This window comes from Pholcus phalangioides, unplaced genomic scaffold (genome assembly GCF_987345545.1).
Source record: "Pholcus phalangioides strain wild (caught in Gottingen) unplaced genomic scaffold, Ppha-v1.0 ptg000009l_1, whole genome shotgun sequence".
Lineage (NCBI taxonomy): Eukaryota > Metazoa > Arthropoda > Arachnida > Araneae > Pholcidae > Pholcus > Pholcus phalangioides.
This window is the reverse complement of record NW_028301602.1, coordinates 54,567,472-54,586,994: the sequence shown is the minus strand read 5'-3', so window position 1 is coordinate 54,586,994 and position 19,523 is coordinate 54,567,472. Positions and strand designations below refer to the sequence as shown.

The following is a 19,523-nucleotide window of genomic DNA, read 5'->3' as shown; positions in this document are numbered from 1 at the left end:
ATAGCAAAAAGGCAGCTCTGTCTCCACTCTTCATACTACTAATGTGTGTTATAAGGAATCGAAAAGTGCGTCTCTGGTGTATTGGTTAGCGCACTTGCCCAGTATACAAGGGGATCCAGGTTCAATTCACGGAGGAGACAAATCACTTTTCTTTCCAAATATCAGTTTTGGCATAACAGCCAGAAAATTTCTCATATATTTCAGGCTCAAGTGGAGATACCACTTGAGCCAATTTTTTGTTGACATATCTTTTATACTCCTATCAGAAAATGCACTCATGGATCAGAAAATGCACTCATGGATCAGAAAAAATTTGTTGATCAATAAAATTTACTTTGATTTTTTTATAGTGCACAGAGTATAGTGTGTGTGTGTAAAAGGGTGTTTACTGTATTAAACTTCTGTGTACTGCGCAGAAAGTAGCAATACAATTATTTTAACACTATCAGTGATATTACAAAATATCAATGTTATTAAACAAATTAAGGGAAAAATCTGGAGACGTTTAAAAATATATTGACGTCGATTTTGAACGAGATGTAAAAAAAAATTGTAGCGATTTTCAAAATGTCTTGAAAACATATCACAATAGAGAGATTTATCAGTTAAATAATATTCTTATATTGAGATGAGTTCAAGATTAGAATAAAGCCATTTCTATACAAGATTTGAAAAAAAAAAAAATTTTGTAGAGTGATTCATCTTTGTACCGAGTACAATAATTTATAATGATTTATCACTATGAATAATTTTTTCCAATCAGTATGTGTGCAGATAACATTTTAAACGATAATGCTGTCTCTGAATCATGTTACTAAATTAAGGAACTTAATTCAGAGAATTATTCATTACAATGAAAAACTTGATAAATTAATAATGAATAAATAACTTCCAATTCTAACTAGTTTGCCTCCGTGCTCTCACCTTCATCGAAAAATGTACGCGCTAGCTGCAATGTTTATTTCCGTAACGCGAGCTTAACAAGTGGTCCCCGGTTCTTGTTAGCTAACGTTTCACGTAGCGATGGCGGTAACGAAATGAGAAAAATCAACCTTTAGTGATGATGACGCAAATCCATCCCACAATCCACTGCAAACATGTTTGAAATGCTGGCATAACGACATCAGCGTAATAGATCCCCAGCTCCTTGTTATCTTTCGTCCTATTTTTTTTTTTAACCTCTTTCCTTGCAGCTCTTTCTGTCAAACGGACCCTATGGACTGGTTATTACTTGTCGTCAAAAGGACTGATTGTGGACTAACCTTGAGCACTTCAAATTCCCAGACTCGTGAAAAACGTGATCAACTTTTCAGTTCAGAATTCTTTGTTGTTAGGAAACCTAATAAATTATTTGTTCATTGTCAATGTGTATTTGCCTGGTCACTTGCAGCAACACATACAAACACCCTTAATGCAATGAAAAAGTTGCAAACTCGGTTGAATTCTCCTATTATTAAACGACAGCACCTGGAATGTATGAGAAAATCACTTGAAGAAACTAGGGCTACCTCACTAGAGCTTGTTTCTATCCTATTCCTGCCCAACCAACATAATGATTTTCAACTCCTGACTGAAAGTCATTCAGTCAGGAATCCTCAGGAATAATGAATCCCATCCTCGTGGCTACTGAAATGTCTCTCTAGACATTTATACAGGTCAGACTGCGGCAGGGCCATCTCAAGAGCATCATGGGATCTTGGACCAAGTTATTTTTCTGAGGCCCTAACTGGCAAATTATCAGAAATTTCAACCACATTTCTTTCTTACTGAGGCCACTTTTTCTTTTGAGGCCAAAGGCTGTGCCCGGGCGGGCCCGTGCGTTGAGATTGCACTGGACTGAAGGAGCATTTTGATTCACACAATAGCATAATAAGTTTTATTACAAACTACATTGACACAATGGCCATAGAGAAATGTGACAGACTACCATGGCCACCAGAATCGAAATACCCCACAAAACCAAACAGCGTGTGCATTTCCGAGCTCGCGCTTTGCATTGTTGCCAATAAGATGTAACCAAATGATGCATATGTAACAATTTAATCTTTCATTTTACATGAAATGGCTAAAAAGCTTTTTGAAAGAGAAGTGGAGGTACATCTGGAAAGAGATTTAGAGCTGGACAAAAATTTAATGTGCTCAAGTTAACAGTAATTCTCATAGTTAAGCCAAATTTCAGCTAATAATGATGTTATGCAAGATTAGTATACAAATCCATATCAACGAAAATGTTCTCTCGTCAGCTGAATCTGAACTAGTTAGTGGAAGCTAAAAAACACTGAAAAAATCTCAGTTAGCTGAAAAATTTAAGCTGAAATCTGAAACAGTGAAAAAAGAAAATAATTAATTGAAGTTTTTATTCTAATCACCTCCACTTTGAACAGCTGTTAAGAGTGACATCGCTCTTTCTTGTCTTCCAATTATTTCATCAAGCTTTCTATGCAAGCCTTTCAAAACTTCAAATATTGAGCTTTGTCCTTGAAAGATTTGTTGAAGCTCTCTTTGTTGAGAAGTTTCATACTGAAAATGAGTAAAAGCTTTATGCAATGTTAACCATGCTTTAAAACATTACATATATATGTAATGGTAAAAGCCAGAAGAGTGGTAAAACCTAGGTTTTACCAAGTCCAGTTGGTAAAAGCCTGAAAAACGCTTGTAAACGTATACATTTTGGCCTTTTACCAAGTACTTTGGTAAATGCTGACATTTAGAAACATTCATGAAAATTAGCAAAAATGTGAATTTTCTAATTTTCATAAATTTGAAAACTTTTCATTTATTATTCACAGTGATCCTGATGCTAGTTAAAATCATAATTAACTAATTAAGCATTAGAAAATTAGTAAAATTGTGAATTTTCTGATGTTCATAAACTTTAAAGCTTGTCATCTATTAATCACGATGATCATGATGCTAATTAAAATCATAATTAATTAACTAATTAGTCATTCAAATTCATGAAAATTAGTAAAAATGTGATTTCTCTCACTTTCATAAATTTGAAAGCTTGTCATTTATTAGGAATTAATTAACTAATTATTCATTCAAGTTCATGAATTTTTCTAATTTTCTGCACGCCAGAGTGCACGTGTTCCGGATATTTTAATGATAATTGGCAGTAAACTGTAATTATAGCTCATTTCTGGGTTTTTTTCCACGTCGGCAACAACCAAACCCAATCTTCAAATTTTGGAAAAAATATGTTATTATACAGTTGTGATATCAATCGTAATAACTGTAATTTACAAATTTAGAAAATGACTGATTACGATTGTCTTGGCAAATTCATTGAGTTTTTATTTATAGTATTTTTGCTAGCTATGTGTTTTTGAAATGGCCAAAAATCTTATTCCTATTAATTATCTTTAAATGAATTTCCAATCAAAATTGGTTCAAAGAACTATTCTCTAAATCATTGCCATTCCTTAAGCAGCGTGGGTTTCAAGCGCAGCAGGTAGGAGTCTTATCTTTCCCTTTTCTTTTCTGCAATTTTTGGTGTTAATCCTATGTTTGCCGTGCACGGAGACCCGTAGGGCTGCAAATGGGGATCCTGGTTAGCCTGATGTGCTAGCTTTGGCCTTAGATTCAGCCGAAACAGGAGGCCTGGATTAGCCCCGTCTGGGTAAATCGGCTGGTAACCCAGGTTTATCCGGTGGCTGAAGGGGTTACACTACTGGGCAGGTAGAGGGGCCGGGCCTGCCGGACTTCGCAAAGTTTCTTAGTGCTGCTTCACGTTGCTCTTGGTTCTTGAATACGTCTTCCCTAACCTGACGTTGCTACTAACCTTCATTGGTTACTTGTGCGAGTCCCCTCATAGGGCTCCATGGTGGGCATGGTCAGTAGGAGTGGAACAATACCCATTAAAAATTGAAAAAACCAAAAATGCACCAAAATGTCAGTGAGTATGGTGCAATGTATGAGTGAAACAGTTGTCATGGAAACTGTTTCTTCAAATTCACATCTGTCTCATTTTTCTTCTTACATAGTTCTGATACCGATAAACAGCTGTCAAAAATATCCCCATTCTTGATTGATAAAGCTCTCCATGGCGAAATTGCAACTTTAAAATCAGTGAAGGCTCTTCGTTTCAGGGGACCTTCTCATCGTAACTAACACTCCCACACAAGTCGAACTCATTCAAAAGCTCACATTTCTGGGAAACATTTCCATAACAGTGAAAATCCATCCCACGTTGAATTATTCACGTGTGGTGTCATTTCAGACCCTAACTTGATTAACATGGATGAAGAAGAACTAGCATTTCAAGGTGTAACATCTGCCAAACATATCATGAGCTGCTGCTGAAAAAAAAAAAGCAGCAATCCAGCTCTATCATGTAATATAATCCTGACATTTTCATCCCCAACATTGCCAAAAGATGTCAAAATCGGTTACAATATAACCTCAAAATTCGGCCATACATACCTAACCCTGTAAGATGTTTCAACTGCCAAAAATTTGGTCACTAATGAATGACGTGCCATAGTCAACCCACCTGCGCAAAGTGCAGTGAGAGAGACCACATTTCGGACAACTGCACTTCAACATCATTCAAGTGCATCAATTACGGTGGCAATCACAGAAAATGTCCGAAATGGAATGAAGGTCCTTAATAACATTTCATATATCGAAGCATGCCATCGTATAACCTCTAACCAAGCTCCAATAGTTGGTAGATCATACGCTAATATGGCAACAACTCCATCACTAGCTAATAAGACTAACAATGTCACCAAAGTATCTGTAACAACTCAGACTGAACCCATAGCTGACAAACTTCATCTAACCAACCATGTAATAGTTGTGGCTGCTGTTTCTCTGCTGGATTACGGAGGGAGTCCACCACCTCCGAAGAAGAAGTTGGAAAAGCAACAGCAAACACATTCAAAATATCTACAGGTACTAAGCCAAAAATCAATACCAGAAATAAATCTAAAGTGAAACTATTCAAGACCAGCTATTCGAAAAAAGCCATACAGAGCAATGAAGAAACCTACACTGAAAAACATGTCACAGCTTGATGACAAATCAATTTGTTACATGGATCTTGATAATCCATCAGAATCCAGTGGTACTCGCCAGAAACTAGACCGGAATAAATTCAAAGACCTTGAACTGTCTACTTCTATTTGAAATTTAAATTTATGGCCAACATAATTCAATAGAACATTTGTGGTCTTAGATCTAGTTATGAAGATCTCAAGCATTTGATCAATCGCTATCATCCTGTTTGCGTGGCAATCCAGGAAATTTTCACGAAGCCTTCGGAAACATGAAACACCAGGCGACATTCCCTGCTTCGTATCGATTATGATGACGGGAGTAGAGCATGTCGCGGTGTTGCGCTGCTAGTTCCTTATAACGTGTAATCACACGCTTTAACACTGCACACAAACTTGAAAGCCATAGCAGTGGAAATCTATACAGGCCTAAGCATTACCATCTGTTCTATTTAATTGCCACCAAATGACACCATATTACAGAGAGATCTAGAAGATCTGACTGATCAATTACCTCCACCATTTTTTTCTTCTTGGAGACTTCAATGCTCATAACATGATATGGGGTTCTAACAGCGACACCGCTCGTGGGGAAATGGTTGAACGGCTGTTAGACAGCATGGATTTCGCCATCATGAATGATGGTAGTTTCACTCATTTCCACGCCCCAAACAAGTTTCACTGCAATAGATTTATCGTTATGCTAACCTTCACTCTCGCCCAACTGGTCCTGGTCGGTTGATCCAGACCTCCACAAGAGCAATCATTCTCCTCTAGTGGTTAAGTGCCTTGATCGACGCCATTGCATTCCCGAGGGACCCCCCTCGGTGGAAGTTTGTGGCAGCCCGATGGGATGATTTCACGGTAAGGGCAGAAATCGCAGAGAAACAGAGGATATGGTTTCGCAACCAGACATTGACCATTGTATCGACCTTGTGACCAGTTGCATAATTTCAGCAGCTGATGAAACAATACCCAGTCTCCTTCCTAAATTTCCTAAACCTTGGTGGAACCATGAATGTAGTCTTACAATTAAAGTACAAAAGAAAGCATGGAGTAGGTTCTGGCGGTATCCTACCCATGACAACAAGTTGGCCTTTTTAAAAGCAAAGGCGATAGTTGGAAGAACCAGGCACCAGGCTCAACGCGAGTCCTAGCAAAAGTTTACCACAGGGATCCATTCATCAACTTCATCTAAAATCATTTGGGACTGGATCCGAAAAATTAATGGTCATTATCAGTCTCATCCTATCACCATTTTAAATACCAATGACACTATCATCACAGATGTGAGGGATATTGCGGATACCATTGCCGCTGTCTCCAGTGATGTGAATTATCAATCGCTTCATCGCATTAAATCATCAGCTGAATGCAATTCGTATACTTTCCGGCCTTTTACAACGGAGGGTTACAATTTTATTGTTCCCCCTTCATAAACTGACAACGGCATTGAAGTCCTGACTCAGCTGTAGGGCCCGATGGTATTCATTATTCCCATGATTTGGCATCTCTCACCGGAATCACACATTTACTCATATTGTTTAATCAGATGTTGGGCAATCATTCATTTCCTGACATCTGGTGAGCAGCCATAGTTCTTGTATTCCCGAAGCCTGGCAAAAACCCTCAACAACCGAACAGTTACAGACCTATTGCTTTGACCAGTTGTCTATGTAAACTCATGGGACACATGATCAACCATCGCCTTATGCACTACCTTGAGGTTAACAATATTTTATCGAAACATCAAAGTCGCTTTAGACGGTTCAGGTCCACATCATGCAATATATTACGCCTTGAGACTTCAATTAGACAAGCATTCGTAAAGAGGGAGTACATGATAGCGAATTTTTTCGACATAGAAAAGGCCTACGACCGTACTTGGAGGCACAGAATTCTTTCCAACCTCTACAATTGCAGCTTGCGAGGCAACTTGCCCATTTTTATTAAGAACTTATTGGCTTGCAACATCTTTCAGGTACAGATCGGAAGCACGTTATAAACTCCCCAAATTCAAGAACAAAGTGTACCTCAAGGTAGTATTTTAAGTGTTACACTGTTTATTTTAAGACTCAACAGTGTTAAACCAACTCCTGTTGTCTGTTACTGGCACACTTTATGTGAATAATCTGTTAATATCATATAAATCAGTGAATACGAGGACAGCAGAGAGACAATTACAAACCGCACTCAACAAGATCAGCAAGTGGGCGCATAATAACGGCTTCTCATTCTTTGGCGACAAAATTGTCGCTATGCACTTTTGTTGACGTTGAGATCTTCATGATGACCCACAAATGTTTCTCAACAATAACCCAATACCGATAGTAGAAAACACCAAAATCATCCTTTTTGATTAAGTACACCCATTTGTTCCCTAAAATTTTTCGATCGTCAGGTTTTGGGACCAGATCGTATATATCCCACGATTTTATAGTGCTTCGATCTCATCTTTCATTGCGTTTTGCCACTCATCCACTCATTCTTCTGTGATGAATTTCTTGCTTCAAAGTAAGAATTAGGGATTTTTATGTCGACACAGTGTGCTTCTACGTTCATATCTGATTCATTCGATGTGTTACCATAAACATCATTTTCTCGCGTTGTATTCCCTTTGAAATCAAAATCGTCTAGGTTTATGACTAGATCATAGGTTTATGTTGATCCCTTTTCGTTCACAATATTTTTATACATCGTTTTTACTTCTGAGTCAGATATTTTCTTCAGGATAGTAATAGACATCCTGCCTGTCCACTGTATCACCTTTTTTCTTGTTTTTACAATCCTTTTCCATTTCATGTTCTCGTCATATTGCATTTTCTGACTTTCTATGTCCTCTTCAGAATCTCCCATTTCCAGTTCTGAATTGTTATGAAAGTTAATCAAAGGATTTTCACGATGTTTTTTAAACTTTCTTTGAATTTCTGTACCCATAGTAAATTCACTAAACTTTACATGCTTCGTCTCAATAACCTTGTCGGTTTTCAAAATCCAAACTCTATATTCTTTTGTTTTTATTGCATAGCCAACCAACCCTCCTTTTTCTGCTTTGCTATCTAGCTTATCTCAATATCTTTTAGGAATAAACACGTAAGCCAAACTTCCTATAACTTTCAAATGTCTGACAGAAAATTTTCAGCCACTGAAAACATTCAAGGGTGCTTTCCCTTTTAAAATTTTATGCGGGAATCTATTTCGTAAATAGTTCTGTGTATTTACTAGTTCAGCCCATGTGTCTTTCAGTAATCTTCCTTGAAGCAACAAGGACCTGACTCCTTCCATGAAGGTTTGATTATATCGTTCCACAATACCATTCATTTCTGGAGTTCTTCGCCTTCATTTCATTCTCTCAAATGTCTCGAAATATTTAACACAAATCTCAGATCCAATCTGTTTGATTTTTTTCCCCATTTGCCATTCTATTTAGTTTGATACAATTTGAAAGATTTAAAAACTTAATTTTTATGTTTCAAAAGATATACAACTGCACACATATATATATACCGGGAAAAATCGCTAATTATGGTATAGAAATACACTGGGCTGCTCCTTTTGATAATACGGGTGCCGGTCCCCATAAGTCCATGTGACATAATTCTAATATACCAGTAGTTTTGACTTAATAGACTCTTTCAAATGATGCGCATTTTGATTTAGACATCATACATGTATCACAATTTTCAATTTTTCCATGTAGTTTATCAAGTCTGTATATATACTAAGCCACTTTTTGAAAATTTACGTAATGCTTTAGCATTTGATGTCTGAATCCGGTGTGCCATAACATCACGTTGTTTCTATCAAGCAAATGAGCTTCATGTGTAGTAATAATTTTAATTACCTCTGTATTAATGACATGAAGCTTTCCGGATGAAGGGGCACTGAAAAATAATTTTCCTTTGCTTTGAAAACATCAATTTTTCAATCACCTAAGCGAGCTCTGTAACCCGCAATGTCTATTAGTCTTCCGCTAATTAAATTTCAGCACATACGGGGAGCATACAAAACATTTTGCAATAAACGTTCTACATTACCTTTTGTCTAAAATATCTTAATTTTAACATCACTGGATCCAAGAACCTTTGTCGTTCCTTCTGCTACGATGGTTTCGCTGTCTGGGATCTCTCAAAAAGTTGAGAAAGAGGTTCAGTCCTTGCAAAAATGTTCGGTTGTGGCTGTATCAATTAGCCACTGCACACTCTTTGATGTTGATATCATCACAGAAGCGTACAATACGGTGGATCGAAAAGTATAGGAAAATTTTTGCCAATTCATGTCTTGTGTGTATTAGTTTGCATAATTTTTTTATTAAAATCCATTCATATCTTCCAGTGCCCCAAACACCCCAAAAATAGTTAAAAATTGACATTTTGATGAAAATGTATAAAAACATTTTTTTTAAAATTACTTTTGACGTGGGGTGGGAAAGTTCTGTCTTGGGCATATTAGTTGGTATTATTTTTTTTTATTGAAATCCATTCATACCTTCTGGTGCCCTGAGCGCCCCAAAAAGTCAAAAATTCACACTTTTATGAAAATATATTAAAAATTGTTTATAAATTTCAGAGTATTCAGGTATTAAAGTATAAACTTATAAATAACAATAATTTTACAATAATACACGAAGTACAAATTTAAAAATTAAAGCAAAACAAATCATAAAACTTATAAAAATTGAACTTATATAATGGCTTTTTTAATTGTATTTAGAATTAGAAACATGTAAATCTTCAAATAAATGTTGTAATGCTTTTTGGTATTAAAATGTTCGATATGGCTTCTTGATTTTATCCTATTCAATATGAAGTTGTGTCTCTTCTCCACACGCACTTTCCAATGCATCAGACACTAGGCGAATGCAACTTTCAACTGCTTAGTATGGCATGAATATTTTCAACATTCCTTCCAACTTTTACCATGACTTCAAACTTTTACCATACTAAATAATTTTATACATTTTTTAATAAACAATGAATGATTTTTCATTATCTGCCTACTATTTTCCCTGTGAAATTGATTATTTAGCTCATTTTTTATTCAAAATTTGTATAAAAATATATTTTTTGGCAAATATTTAAATGTCTTGGGGCACCAGAAAAAAGTAATTGAAGTTGAAAAAATTTTACATTTATGCTAGCATGTTTAAAAGACAACTTTTGCACCCCAAGCCAATTCTTTTATCCACATTTCGATTCACCCTAGCATATAATGACACCACTTTCACTACTGTCAACACAATGAAGATCATTTTTCTTCATTTTGTTGCTTATCACAGTTTTCCGTTCTTTACAGTTTCTTGCGATATGTCCAATGACTCCACATTTGCAGCACACTCTCGAACCCTTGAATCTTGATTTCATCTTTTCGGATGATTTTCCGACATTCCGTCAAACCAAATGCTGTTACCTTCAGAGGTCATCTCATCTTCACGATGTTGAACTCAATTGTACTCGGACAAAAAAAATTCACGTACTTTCGCTGATGTAAACTCTCTATCTGGATGTTGATACAACTGCATCACCACGTTGTCATACGCATGCGATAGATGGGGTAGAAGTTAAAATGCCAATTCATCATTGGACACTTTTCGTCCAGCTAGTTCCAAATCGTTGACAGCTCTGAAAATTCTGCCAACATACATAGACATTGTTTCAGACAGCATGAACTTCATTCCCATGAATTCGCTTTGAAGTGCTGCCACTAGTGCTTGTGCTTCGGTTCATAGGCTTGCTCTATATCTTTCCAAACCATTAAGTTTTCTAATACGATGTTTTTCAATTCATCCTCTATGCTCAGGCATATGACAGAAAGAACTTTATCCCTCTTAGAATTGAATTGCGATATTTCTTTTCGTGTAGCTTCTGATGAAGGCTTGGGTTCAGAACCATCCACAAAACCGAACAGTTCCTGGTTCATCACCAACATCTTTGCGTTGAATTTCCAATGACGATAATTGTCCTTATTCAACTTCGAATAAGCAAAGATACTACCATCCGATGTCATTTATCAAATTTTTTCAAGTCCCTAATTTCAACAACTCAGTCAAAAACAGGCACTGGGCCTATAACCCTAAGCCCCGAACAAGGGTTTTTTACCTTTTAACATAACGAGAACAAGTCCTGTATTAATTTTATATGGACATTTGTTTTGACGCATCTTGACCTATGTTGGGAGCAGAACATGCCGACTGGGTTGAAGAAAGAAAAACAACGATCGGAAGTTCATTTTGAACTCTAACTTTTATTCCATAAAATTTGCAAAAAAAAAACAAGATAATTTAAGATCAAAAATACGGCCGGCAATCAGAGAGAGAAAAATCGAATCCCAACATTCATGCAGAAAAAAAAAAACAGACACACATCATGCAGAGAAAAACCAGTCTATATAGATCCGCGCTCCCACGAGGGTTCCCACACGTGCATAAAAAAAAAAAAAAAAAAAAAAAAAAAATCAAAATCCAATTAAAACACCATTTTTACAACAAAATGGCAAAATTTTGTCTGACAGTGTTATCTACTCTACGGGAAGTTTTGAACCTCTTTTAAAGTGTGCTTTACACTAGATATTTTAAAAGGCCTCATGTGAGGCATTATTGCCATTGTCCTGCTCCCAGGGGTGGCTCGAGCTTATTCATCACCCGGGACCGCCGTGAGACAGTTTGGTTTTATCAGACAATGACGTCACTCTCCGCTATCTATACGAAGGTTTTTTAACAGCTAGCTGATGTGAAGACAAATCCAGGAAAGAAAATCCAACTGGCCTTGCAGGAATTGAACACATTTCCTCTCACTTGCCGGGTGAGCACACTAGACCATGAAGTCAACAAAACCTCTTTCCTTGCACTCGTGTGCGTTGAACGAGACCGTATATGGACAGCCAGACCTAACATGAACTGCTGTCAAAACTTTCGTAGCAGATAGTGACATCATTTTTGGATAAATAGCCATTTGGTGGCAATGTCAGAAATTGTGAGCCTTGGCTGTCCATGTACGGCCCCATTCAGCACACACAAGCTCTAAGCAAAGAGGATTTGTTGGCTTTGTGGTCTAGTACACTCACCCAGTAAGTGAGAGGATGTAGGTTCCCACAAGGGAACTTGAATTTTCTTTCCTGAATTTATCTTCCAGCTGTCAAAACATTCATAGTAATAGCAGCGAGAGACATCATTTTCAGATATTATCAAACACTTTGCATGTACGGAAAAAAGCGTTAGCAGGAGGGGAAAGAGACCTTCAATCAGTAGGGTGATTATTCGTCTGGTATTTCGTGGGACATTATCCGTATTTTCAGGTAATTTTGGTCATGCCGACTTTTTCATAAAAATGTTCCAGTTTTTTCCCGTATTCTCAATAAATTCAAATTTAATTTTTAGTCTTTATTGAAATCAATGATTGAAATTGCTGTATTTTCAACTAATAAATTATGATAATAACAACTACAAATAAGAAAATTCATCTCACATACTTGTCATCATTTTATCATAGTTTTTAGCATTCAGTAAAAGTTTGCAAAGATGTCAGTTTTTATTTGGCAAACCACTCAAATATAGTATAACAAGATTTTTTGATTTCATAGATAACTGCTTTAATTATGATAGCTTGTCTACAGATTTGAAATAATACCAAACAAACAATACTCCTTTCGTTCTGAACTTCACATTCATGTGAATCTAATTTTTCCATAACAGACAGTATAAAAAATCAAAACTGATCACAGCAGGAATTCCCTCACGATGAATACTCTCGAATACCCTCCTTCATCAAGGGTTTTTTTTCCAAGTATTTCCATAAATTCTGTAACTTAGTAAGATTTTTTATCAGTGGGCCACATGTGGCCAATGGGCCATGTGTTGAAAGGTCCTTGGCTGAAGCTCACGAAGAACAAATGAAAGAAAAAAAATGAACCAGTGGACATTATAAGTGAGCGTACACGTTCCAAAAGTGACTGTTGGGGCTCAGGAACCAATGTTGCCTGACGATTTTTTGCCCATTTCAGGCATTTGCCCAGCTCTGACGAACTTTTAAAATAGCCTAGATTCAATCCTGGTCCTGTTTGGTATATGTGCAAAATTTGGTGACGATCTGCTTCCGGCACAACTCACTAGATAGTAAATTTCCCATGGCGATAGACCCGAGTTGTGCTCGGTTTAAAAAAAAGAAAGAATAAGCGAGCACGTACAAGTATATTCAGATCTGTCTCAATATTAAAACAGATTCACTTTACTCTCTACCAACGGTAAAGTTTCACACCACACAAAGAAGATAAGTCGTTTTCAAGGGAGTGTGCATGCGGTACTTCAGAGATTTCAGCAAATCAAAAGGAAAAAGAGTCCCACTATGAAAATTAACGGGGAACAAATTAAGTTTGCTGATAAACATCTCAAAACTATAAGAATATGGTTCGCCAACAAGCTAATGTTTTTAGCACATGCACATCACTTACTTGGAAAAACGACCAATGCACTGGATCATTTCAGACGATTATTGGGTGCAGAGTGTGGGAATACCATCGTAATCTGAAGAACAACCCTCTTCAAAACTGTACTGTATCAACAGATTGCCCTTGGGGATCCCATCTGGATTTCTTCCCCCTCTGCCTGGCTCCTGGCAAAGAAGGGACGTGATTCAAAGACAAGTTTTATATCACATGAGCATATCAAACCATGACCATCACAGTTTTACAGATTGCTACTGGCAACCCCCCCCCCCCACAGGGCCTGGCTATAAAATCTTTCAAATTCATAAAAATTAGAGAAATCACATTTTTACCAATTTTCCCAAATTTGAATGAATAATTAGTTAATTATGATTTTAGTTAGCATCAGGATCGTCGTGATTAATAAATGACAAGCTTTCAAAATTATAAAAATTAGAAAATTTGCATTTTTACTAATTTTCATGAAAGTTGTTAAATGTCAGCATTTACCAAAGTGCTCGATAAAAGTCCGAAATGTTATACATTTACAAGTATTTTTCAGGCTTTTACCAACTCAAAAACTGGTTTACCACTCTTCTGGCTTTTACTTTTACCGTAACATACATTCATTATGTGAAGTCTCTTTTTTTTTACAATCTTTTTCTATATATTGAACTTTTGCTTAAATACTCACATGTTTATTAATTTTTGTTAGTTTTTCTACTTCTCCATGAAAAAAAAAAACCCGTCATATTGTTTTTAAAACTTTCAAGTTTTACACTGTCTCTTAATTTTACTTAAGTCTGTTCATTCTAACTTGGGTCCAAATGTAAATAAAAGAACGTGTGCAGTACTCAAAATGATTGGTTGAAGAACATTTGACATTTCTTACTGCACAATACTGCAAAAAATATAGTCCTTTGTCGTTTGCCCCTCATTTCATAAAATACCTCATAATTTATCATTTTTTTCGTGTTAGTTAGACGTTATCTTTATGGTGGGTGTCAGAAGGATACGCCCTTCTTTCCACTGCTGCTCTGGCTGTCAACAGAACGTTTCTTTGCTATAGTCGTAAAACAGTACACACTTCAAGAGATCTCTTTGCCAACATATATGTGCGTGTCTGGTTTCGAAAAGCCAGTTAGAATATCATTTGCAGCTGCGTTTTAGGTGCGTATAACTAAGCAACAAAAATTTTGTTGCTGTAAACAAGATCTTTCTTCTTACCCCTGCGCTATAAAACTCGAAGGATAGGGGTGGGTTACTTATTGTAACGAGTGTATTCGCAAAAACTTTGCAGTGTTGCTCAAACAACTCTATTGACTAGCATTCTGTTTTTTTTGTTCACAATTTATTTTTTCATTTTTTTTATCTTCCGTACATACAAATCGATTTTCAAAAATTATTTTGACTATATTTGTCATTAAAATTATCTCCAGAAATTATACATAAAAATTTAATGCTTTTTTTAATGCAGACATAATTTTCTAAATAATTAACATGTCAAAATCTGTTTCTGGCACTAGCAAGGTAAGCCACTGAGAAGTATAGAAAAGAGAATCATTTTGTATGTCTGAAGCCCCGTTCACATGTGCAAGATTGGGGGTCGCTTTGGTGGTAATTACTGGCACGACAACTTTTTTCCCCTCGTAGGGAAGAAAAGGTAGGAGAGAAGCTCATCAAAAAAAGCCCATCTTTCTTGGGGTGGATTGGAGGTCGACACCGACCTTCTCTCCCATAATCCTTTTTGCCGCGAAAACTGCTATAAGCTCCTTCGTCAACCATCTTGAATCAATCACTTCCGTTCAACCTACGTAACCAGTGACGATTTCCGGAAAGAAGAGGGGGATTACAGGCATAAACTTAACGACATGTGAACAGTTTGTAGTGAAAATCCCCGTTACCGGGAACTTCCCGGGATGTTTTATTGTACATGTGAACGTGGCTTTAGAAGAGATCTCGAAGAAAAATCCAACTTCATTTGTTAAAAACTTGGAGAATATGACAGCAAAACTAACAGGTGTCAGAAGAACCAGTGTACAGAGAGCTTGGAAAAAGTTAGAAGACACCGGAATAGTTGTTACACCAGGTAAGAAAAGAAAAAAAGAAAAACCAGTGCTTGGTGTGATGATTTTGTGTGAAGTGCAGTGCGGATGATGATTCACAATTATTTTAGAAGAAATGAAAAAAAATAATAATAATAAATAATAAATATAATAAAATTCTGCAATGCGTTAATGACGATCCAGATTTGCCGAATTTGGAAAGAAAAACACTTTACAAGTTAATTACAAGTCTTGTGTATAAAGCGAGGAGCAAGAGTCCTGTTATTGTCAAAAGAGATGACATAATATTATGGCAGAGGCAGTACTTGAGAGCAATCAGGCATTTTCGAGATGAAGGTGAAACTATCTACTTTTTAAATGAGATTTGGATCAATGAAAGGCACACAACCAACCAGTCAAGCATGGTCTGACAGCACAATAATAAAGACCAAATGACAAGCACACCTGGAGGGTTTATTGACAGGGTTGAAAGGCCCATTGGGAAAGGTAGAAGGCTAATCATAACCCACATTGGAAGTGATAGTGGTTTAGTCGAAGGCGTCCCAACTGTTATTTGAGTCTGAAAAGTATCACGAAGACATGAATAGTGAAGTTTTCAAGACCTAGTAAATTTTATCTCTGTAAATTTGTAGTAAAAGAATTTTCCTATTTCACATCTGAGGAAAAATCGTACGCATGTTCCTTAACATGTAATGAATGGGCGGGTAAAATTACAACCAATAGAGATAAAGGATGCATAAGGTATCAAAAATTGGTACAGCGGTTTTATTTACATCAGGACCCAAGTTAGAATTAACAGAGTCCACTGTTCAGTCCTTCTAAGAACAATCTGGTGTCTTATAGAACATTATGCAGCTACCTGTTCTTGATGTAGGTATTAATGGAAATGCTGTTGTCATTTAATACTGTCATATGGGAAATATGTATTACCTTTGTAGTATATTGGCTAATGTGGTTACCCAAATTGCAAAAGAACTGGGGCTTGATTACTCACACACACAAAAAAGCAGTTACTACCAACTTTTTTTTTTCTCCAAAATTCTCTCTGTATAATATCTAAAAAGTCTGTTTCCTTGATGTATTTAAGGCTGGGAAAAAGACCTCTCTGTTATTGCTAATATTTCTCAGAAAATTCAGAAATGTGTTGGAAAAGAAAAAATTCTCCAAAATTTTCTAACAACTTTTTTTTTATACTCACTTGTTTCAAAAAATATTTCTGGAGTACATTTATTTTTTCCAGAGCTATAGAAAATGGCTTGTAGAAGCAGTGACACCTGAACCAATGGTTTGATGGCACCCAGGACCACAATCATAATGAGGTTAAACTACTGAAGGACTCTCAAACCACTGAAGTCAGTAAATAAAAAAACATGAAAAAAAAGGTGTTGCAAAAAAGGGTGGTGAATAGGGTGGTGATAGAAGGGTGGGAAATAGTTTTTGGAGTTGCATCACAAAAGTGAGAGCGTAGAAAAGTTCATTTCATTAGTTTTGATAAGGGTCAGCGAGGTTAGTATCCCAAAGTATTAACAACAAAATCATTAACAAAGCTCATAGTATTTTTATTTTCAACCAATTGTTATGACTTGTTTAGAATTTCACTTCATGTTTGCAGAATCTCTTAAACTGAAAGCATACAATACTTGATTGCTATTTTGAACTGAGTCAAAGAAAATGAAATATTCAACCTAAAAGCACTCGCAAGTGATATACCTTTTCAATTACATTAATAGGAAGATGAAAAAATAAATCAAAATTGTGGTTCTAACAATTGATAGTTACCCTGTTTACATCGGGGTTTTAAAAATCTTGGGTATCAGGTCAATGGCAACTAATGACTAAATAGACACTGGTGCCTATTGTTTTTAATGTATGATAACTGAATTGAAGCCTGAAAGGAACATAAAATTATTGGAAATTATGTCAGCATGTCTGCTAGCATGGAAAAGGGCCCTCAAGTAGCTGACAAGTGAAAGAATACCTTATCTTTGACAGATTTTGTCTGAAAAAAATGTGTTTGGAGTCTAGAATTTAACTGGTGTCTGAATCGTTTTTCAATGTGTCAGGCCTTGATGTAATATGTATTTTCAATTTGCTTTTTTCATTTTTACCTGGTTTTTATACTTCACTATTGTCCTTCACTATATTATATATATATATACTTATACATAACCGTCAAATATTTTTCTTCCCCTCCAGAAACAATTGGTAGATTTGTATAAATTTGATGTAAAGAAATCATTTGTGGATTATTCTTTTTTAGGATGCAAATGGGTTGAATTAAGCAAAAAAAAAAAAATTTTTTTTACTAAACAAAATGTCCTATATATACAGTCGGCCCCCCGTATTTGCAGGGGTTACATTCCGGTGGTGACCGCAAATACAGAAATCTGCAAATAACAGGAACCAATTTTTTTTTTCCATCTCTCGTTTACTGAACATTATGAGAAGAGCAGGGTAACGCAGAGGTAGAAGGGAATGTAAAAGAGTGTGCAGCGATGTTTTCTGAAAGAACGTTGTGAATTTTCTGTTTGTCGTGACTTTCTTCAGTAGGCTTCCTCTACTAATTTTTCTACATGTGAAGAACATAAAATAGACGATCTACGTTATGAAAATAATCTATTTCTGATTTCAGCTTGCGAAGCCCTTCCGCTATGTTACTTGTCTTCTACTTCTTTATCTTGATCTTCATCTGGTACAGTTTCAGTTTCAGGACCAGTCAGCTGCATTAATTCCTCTTCGATCAATCCAGTATCAAAAGAACTTTTAATAGCATGTATTCACTCTCAAAGTACCTCCTGACTTTCGGAACGAAACATCGTTTAAACCAATACAGGAAAAGTGTTTTTATAGTCCAAGCCTTTTTATTGTTCGTCCAAAATACTGGGAGCTTTGGCTTATCATTCCCTTCAATGCTCACGGATTCGCAGATTTGAAAATGATGGTAGGCTTCATCATGTACCTATACGAATTTGCGCAAAACCACATAATAAGTCTATGTCTACTTGCCTTAAAAGCAGGAGATCGCTTTTTTTCTCTTGCTCAACTTTGCGGCATTTTCTTCTAAAATAGTGAAGTTTCGTCAGCATTAAACACCTGCTGCAGTGCATAACCCGAAACACGTGGATTCTGTAGGCACTGCAAAGTTTTGACTGCCACGGGTGCAGCTACAGCTACGGCTGAACAAATTTCAGATTCCTTTCTCTTGATATATCTCACCGTAGATTCGTTGATTTTGTAATGGTGGACCACAGTAGGTATTGACTTACTTTCACTAAGCATAGTAAATATATCCAATTTTTCTCGTCAAGTTTTCACTTTTATTTACCTTTTCAAAGCATTATTAGTAGAACTAGAAGAATGAGCCATCCTAAACAAGCACAACTCAAATTTTTTAAACAAAACACATGAATGACGATTGCTGAGTGTTGTCAAAAAATTTTCAATAAAGGAAAAAAAACCGTGATTACGGTGGAGGGGGGGCGACTGTATAGGCCAAACAAATCCAAAAAAACCAGTCACATAATCTCTTTCAGGCAGAGCATCATACACAACAAGGATCAGCAAATTATTCAAATGTCTGTGTAATGCACAGTAATTTGATCAACATGAATATATTTCTTAAGTTTAAGTGTGGTTGAAAACAAAAATTATAATTACGGCTTCCTCAGGGTTGTATTCCATCTCCTTCCTTCTTGCTTCATCTGGATGCTCCTTACGGTACCTATAATAAAATATTGAACCATTAAAAAAACATTTATTAAATGCACTGCATCACTGTTGTCAGACAACACAAAAGGAAAATGAATCAAGTGAGAGAACTTTTTAAACAGGAAATGCTTCATACTTTTACAATAAAAAAAATATTAGCATTTTCTAATAATAACAGATGAAGTAATTTTAAGTGCTGGAGGGGGTACCATTTTACAGTAATACCTTGGCTTAAACTTTATGGCCAACAAAGCTTTTTTTTTGCGAGTGATTTTTCTGCCTCAAGTTACCCAGGCACATTCCCAGATTACTTGAGTGATCCACCTCATAA

The 19,523-nt window shown here is 36.2% G+C and overlaps 1 protein-coding gene across 1 annotated transcript in view; it reads right to left on the bottom strand.

The window, feature by feature from the left end:
- The window catches only part of ergic53 (lectin, mannose binding protein ergic53), a 199,172-nt gene that overhangs the window by 73,993 nt on the left and 105,656 nt on the right, over positions 1-19,523 (bottom strand). Inside the window, exons 10-11 of the mRNA XM_089236553.1 lie at positions 19,142-19,205; positions 2,370-2,520 (exon numbers count right to left, since the gene is read on the bottom strand). Of these exons, the coding sequence (XP_089092679.1) occupies positions 2,370-2,520; positions 19,142-19,205 (215 nt within the window). The remainder of the gene's footprint in view (positions 1-2,369; positions 2,521-19,141; positions 19,206-19,523) is intronic.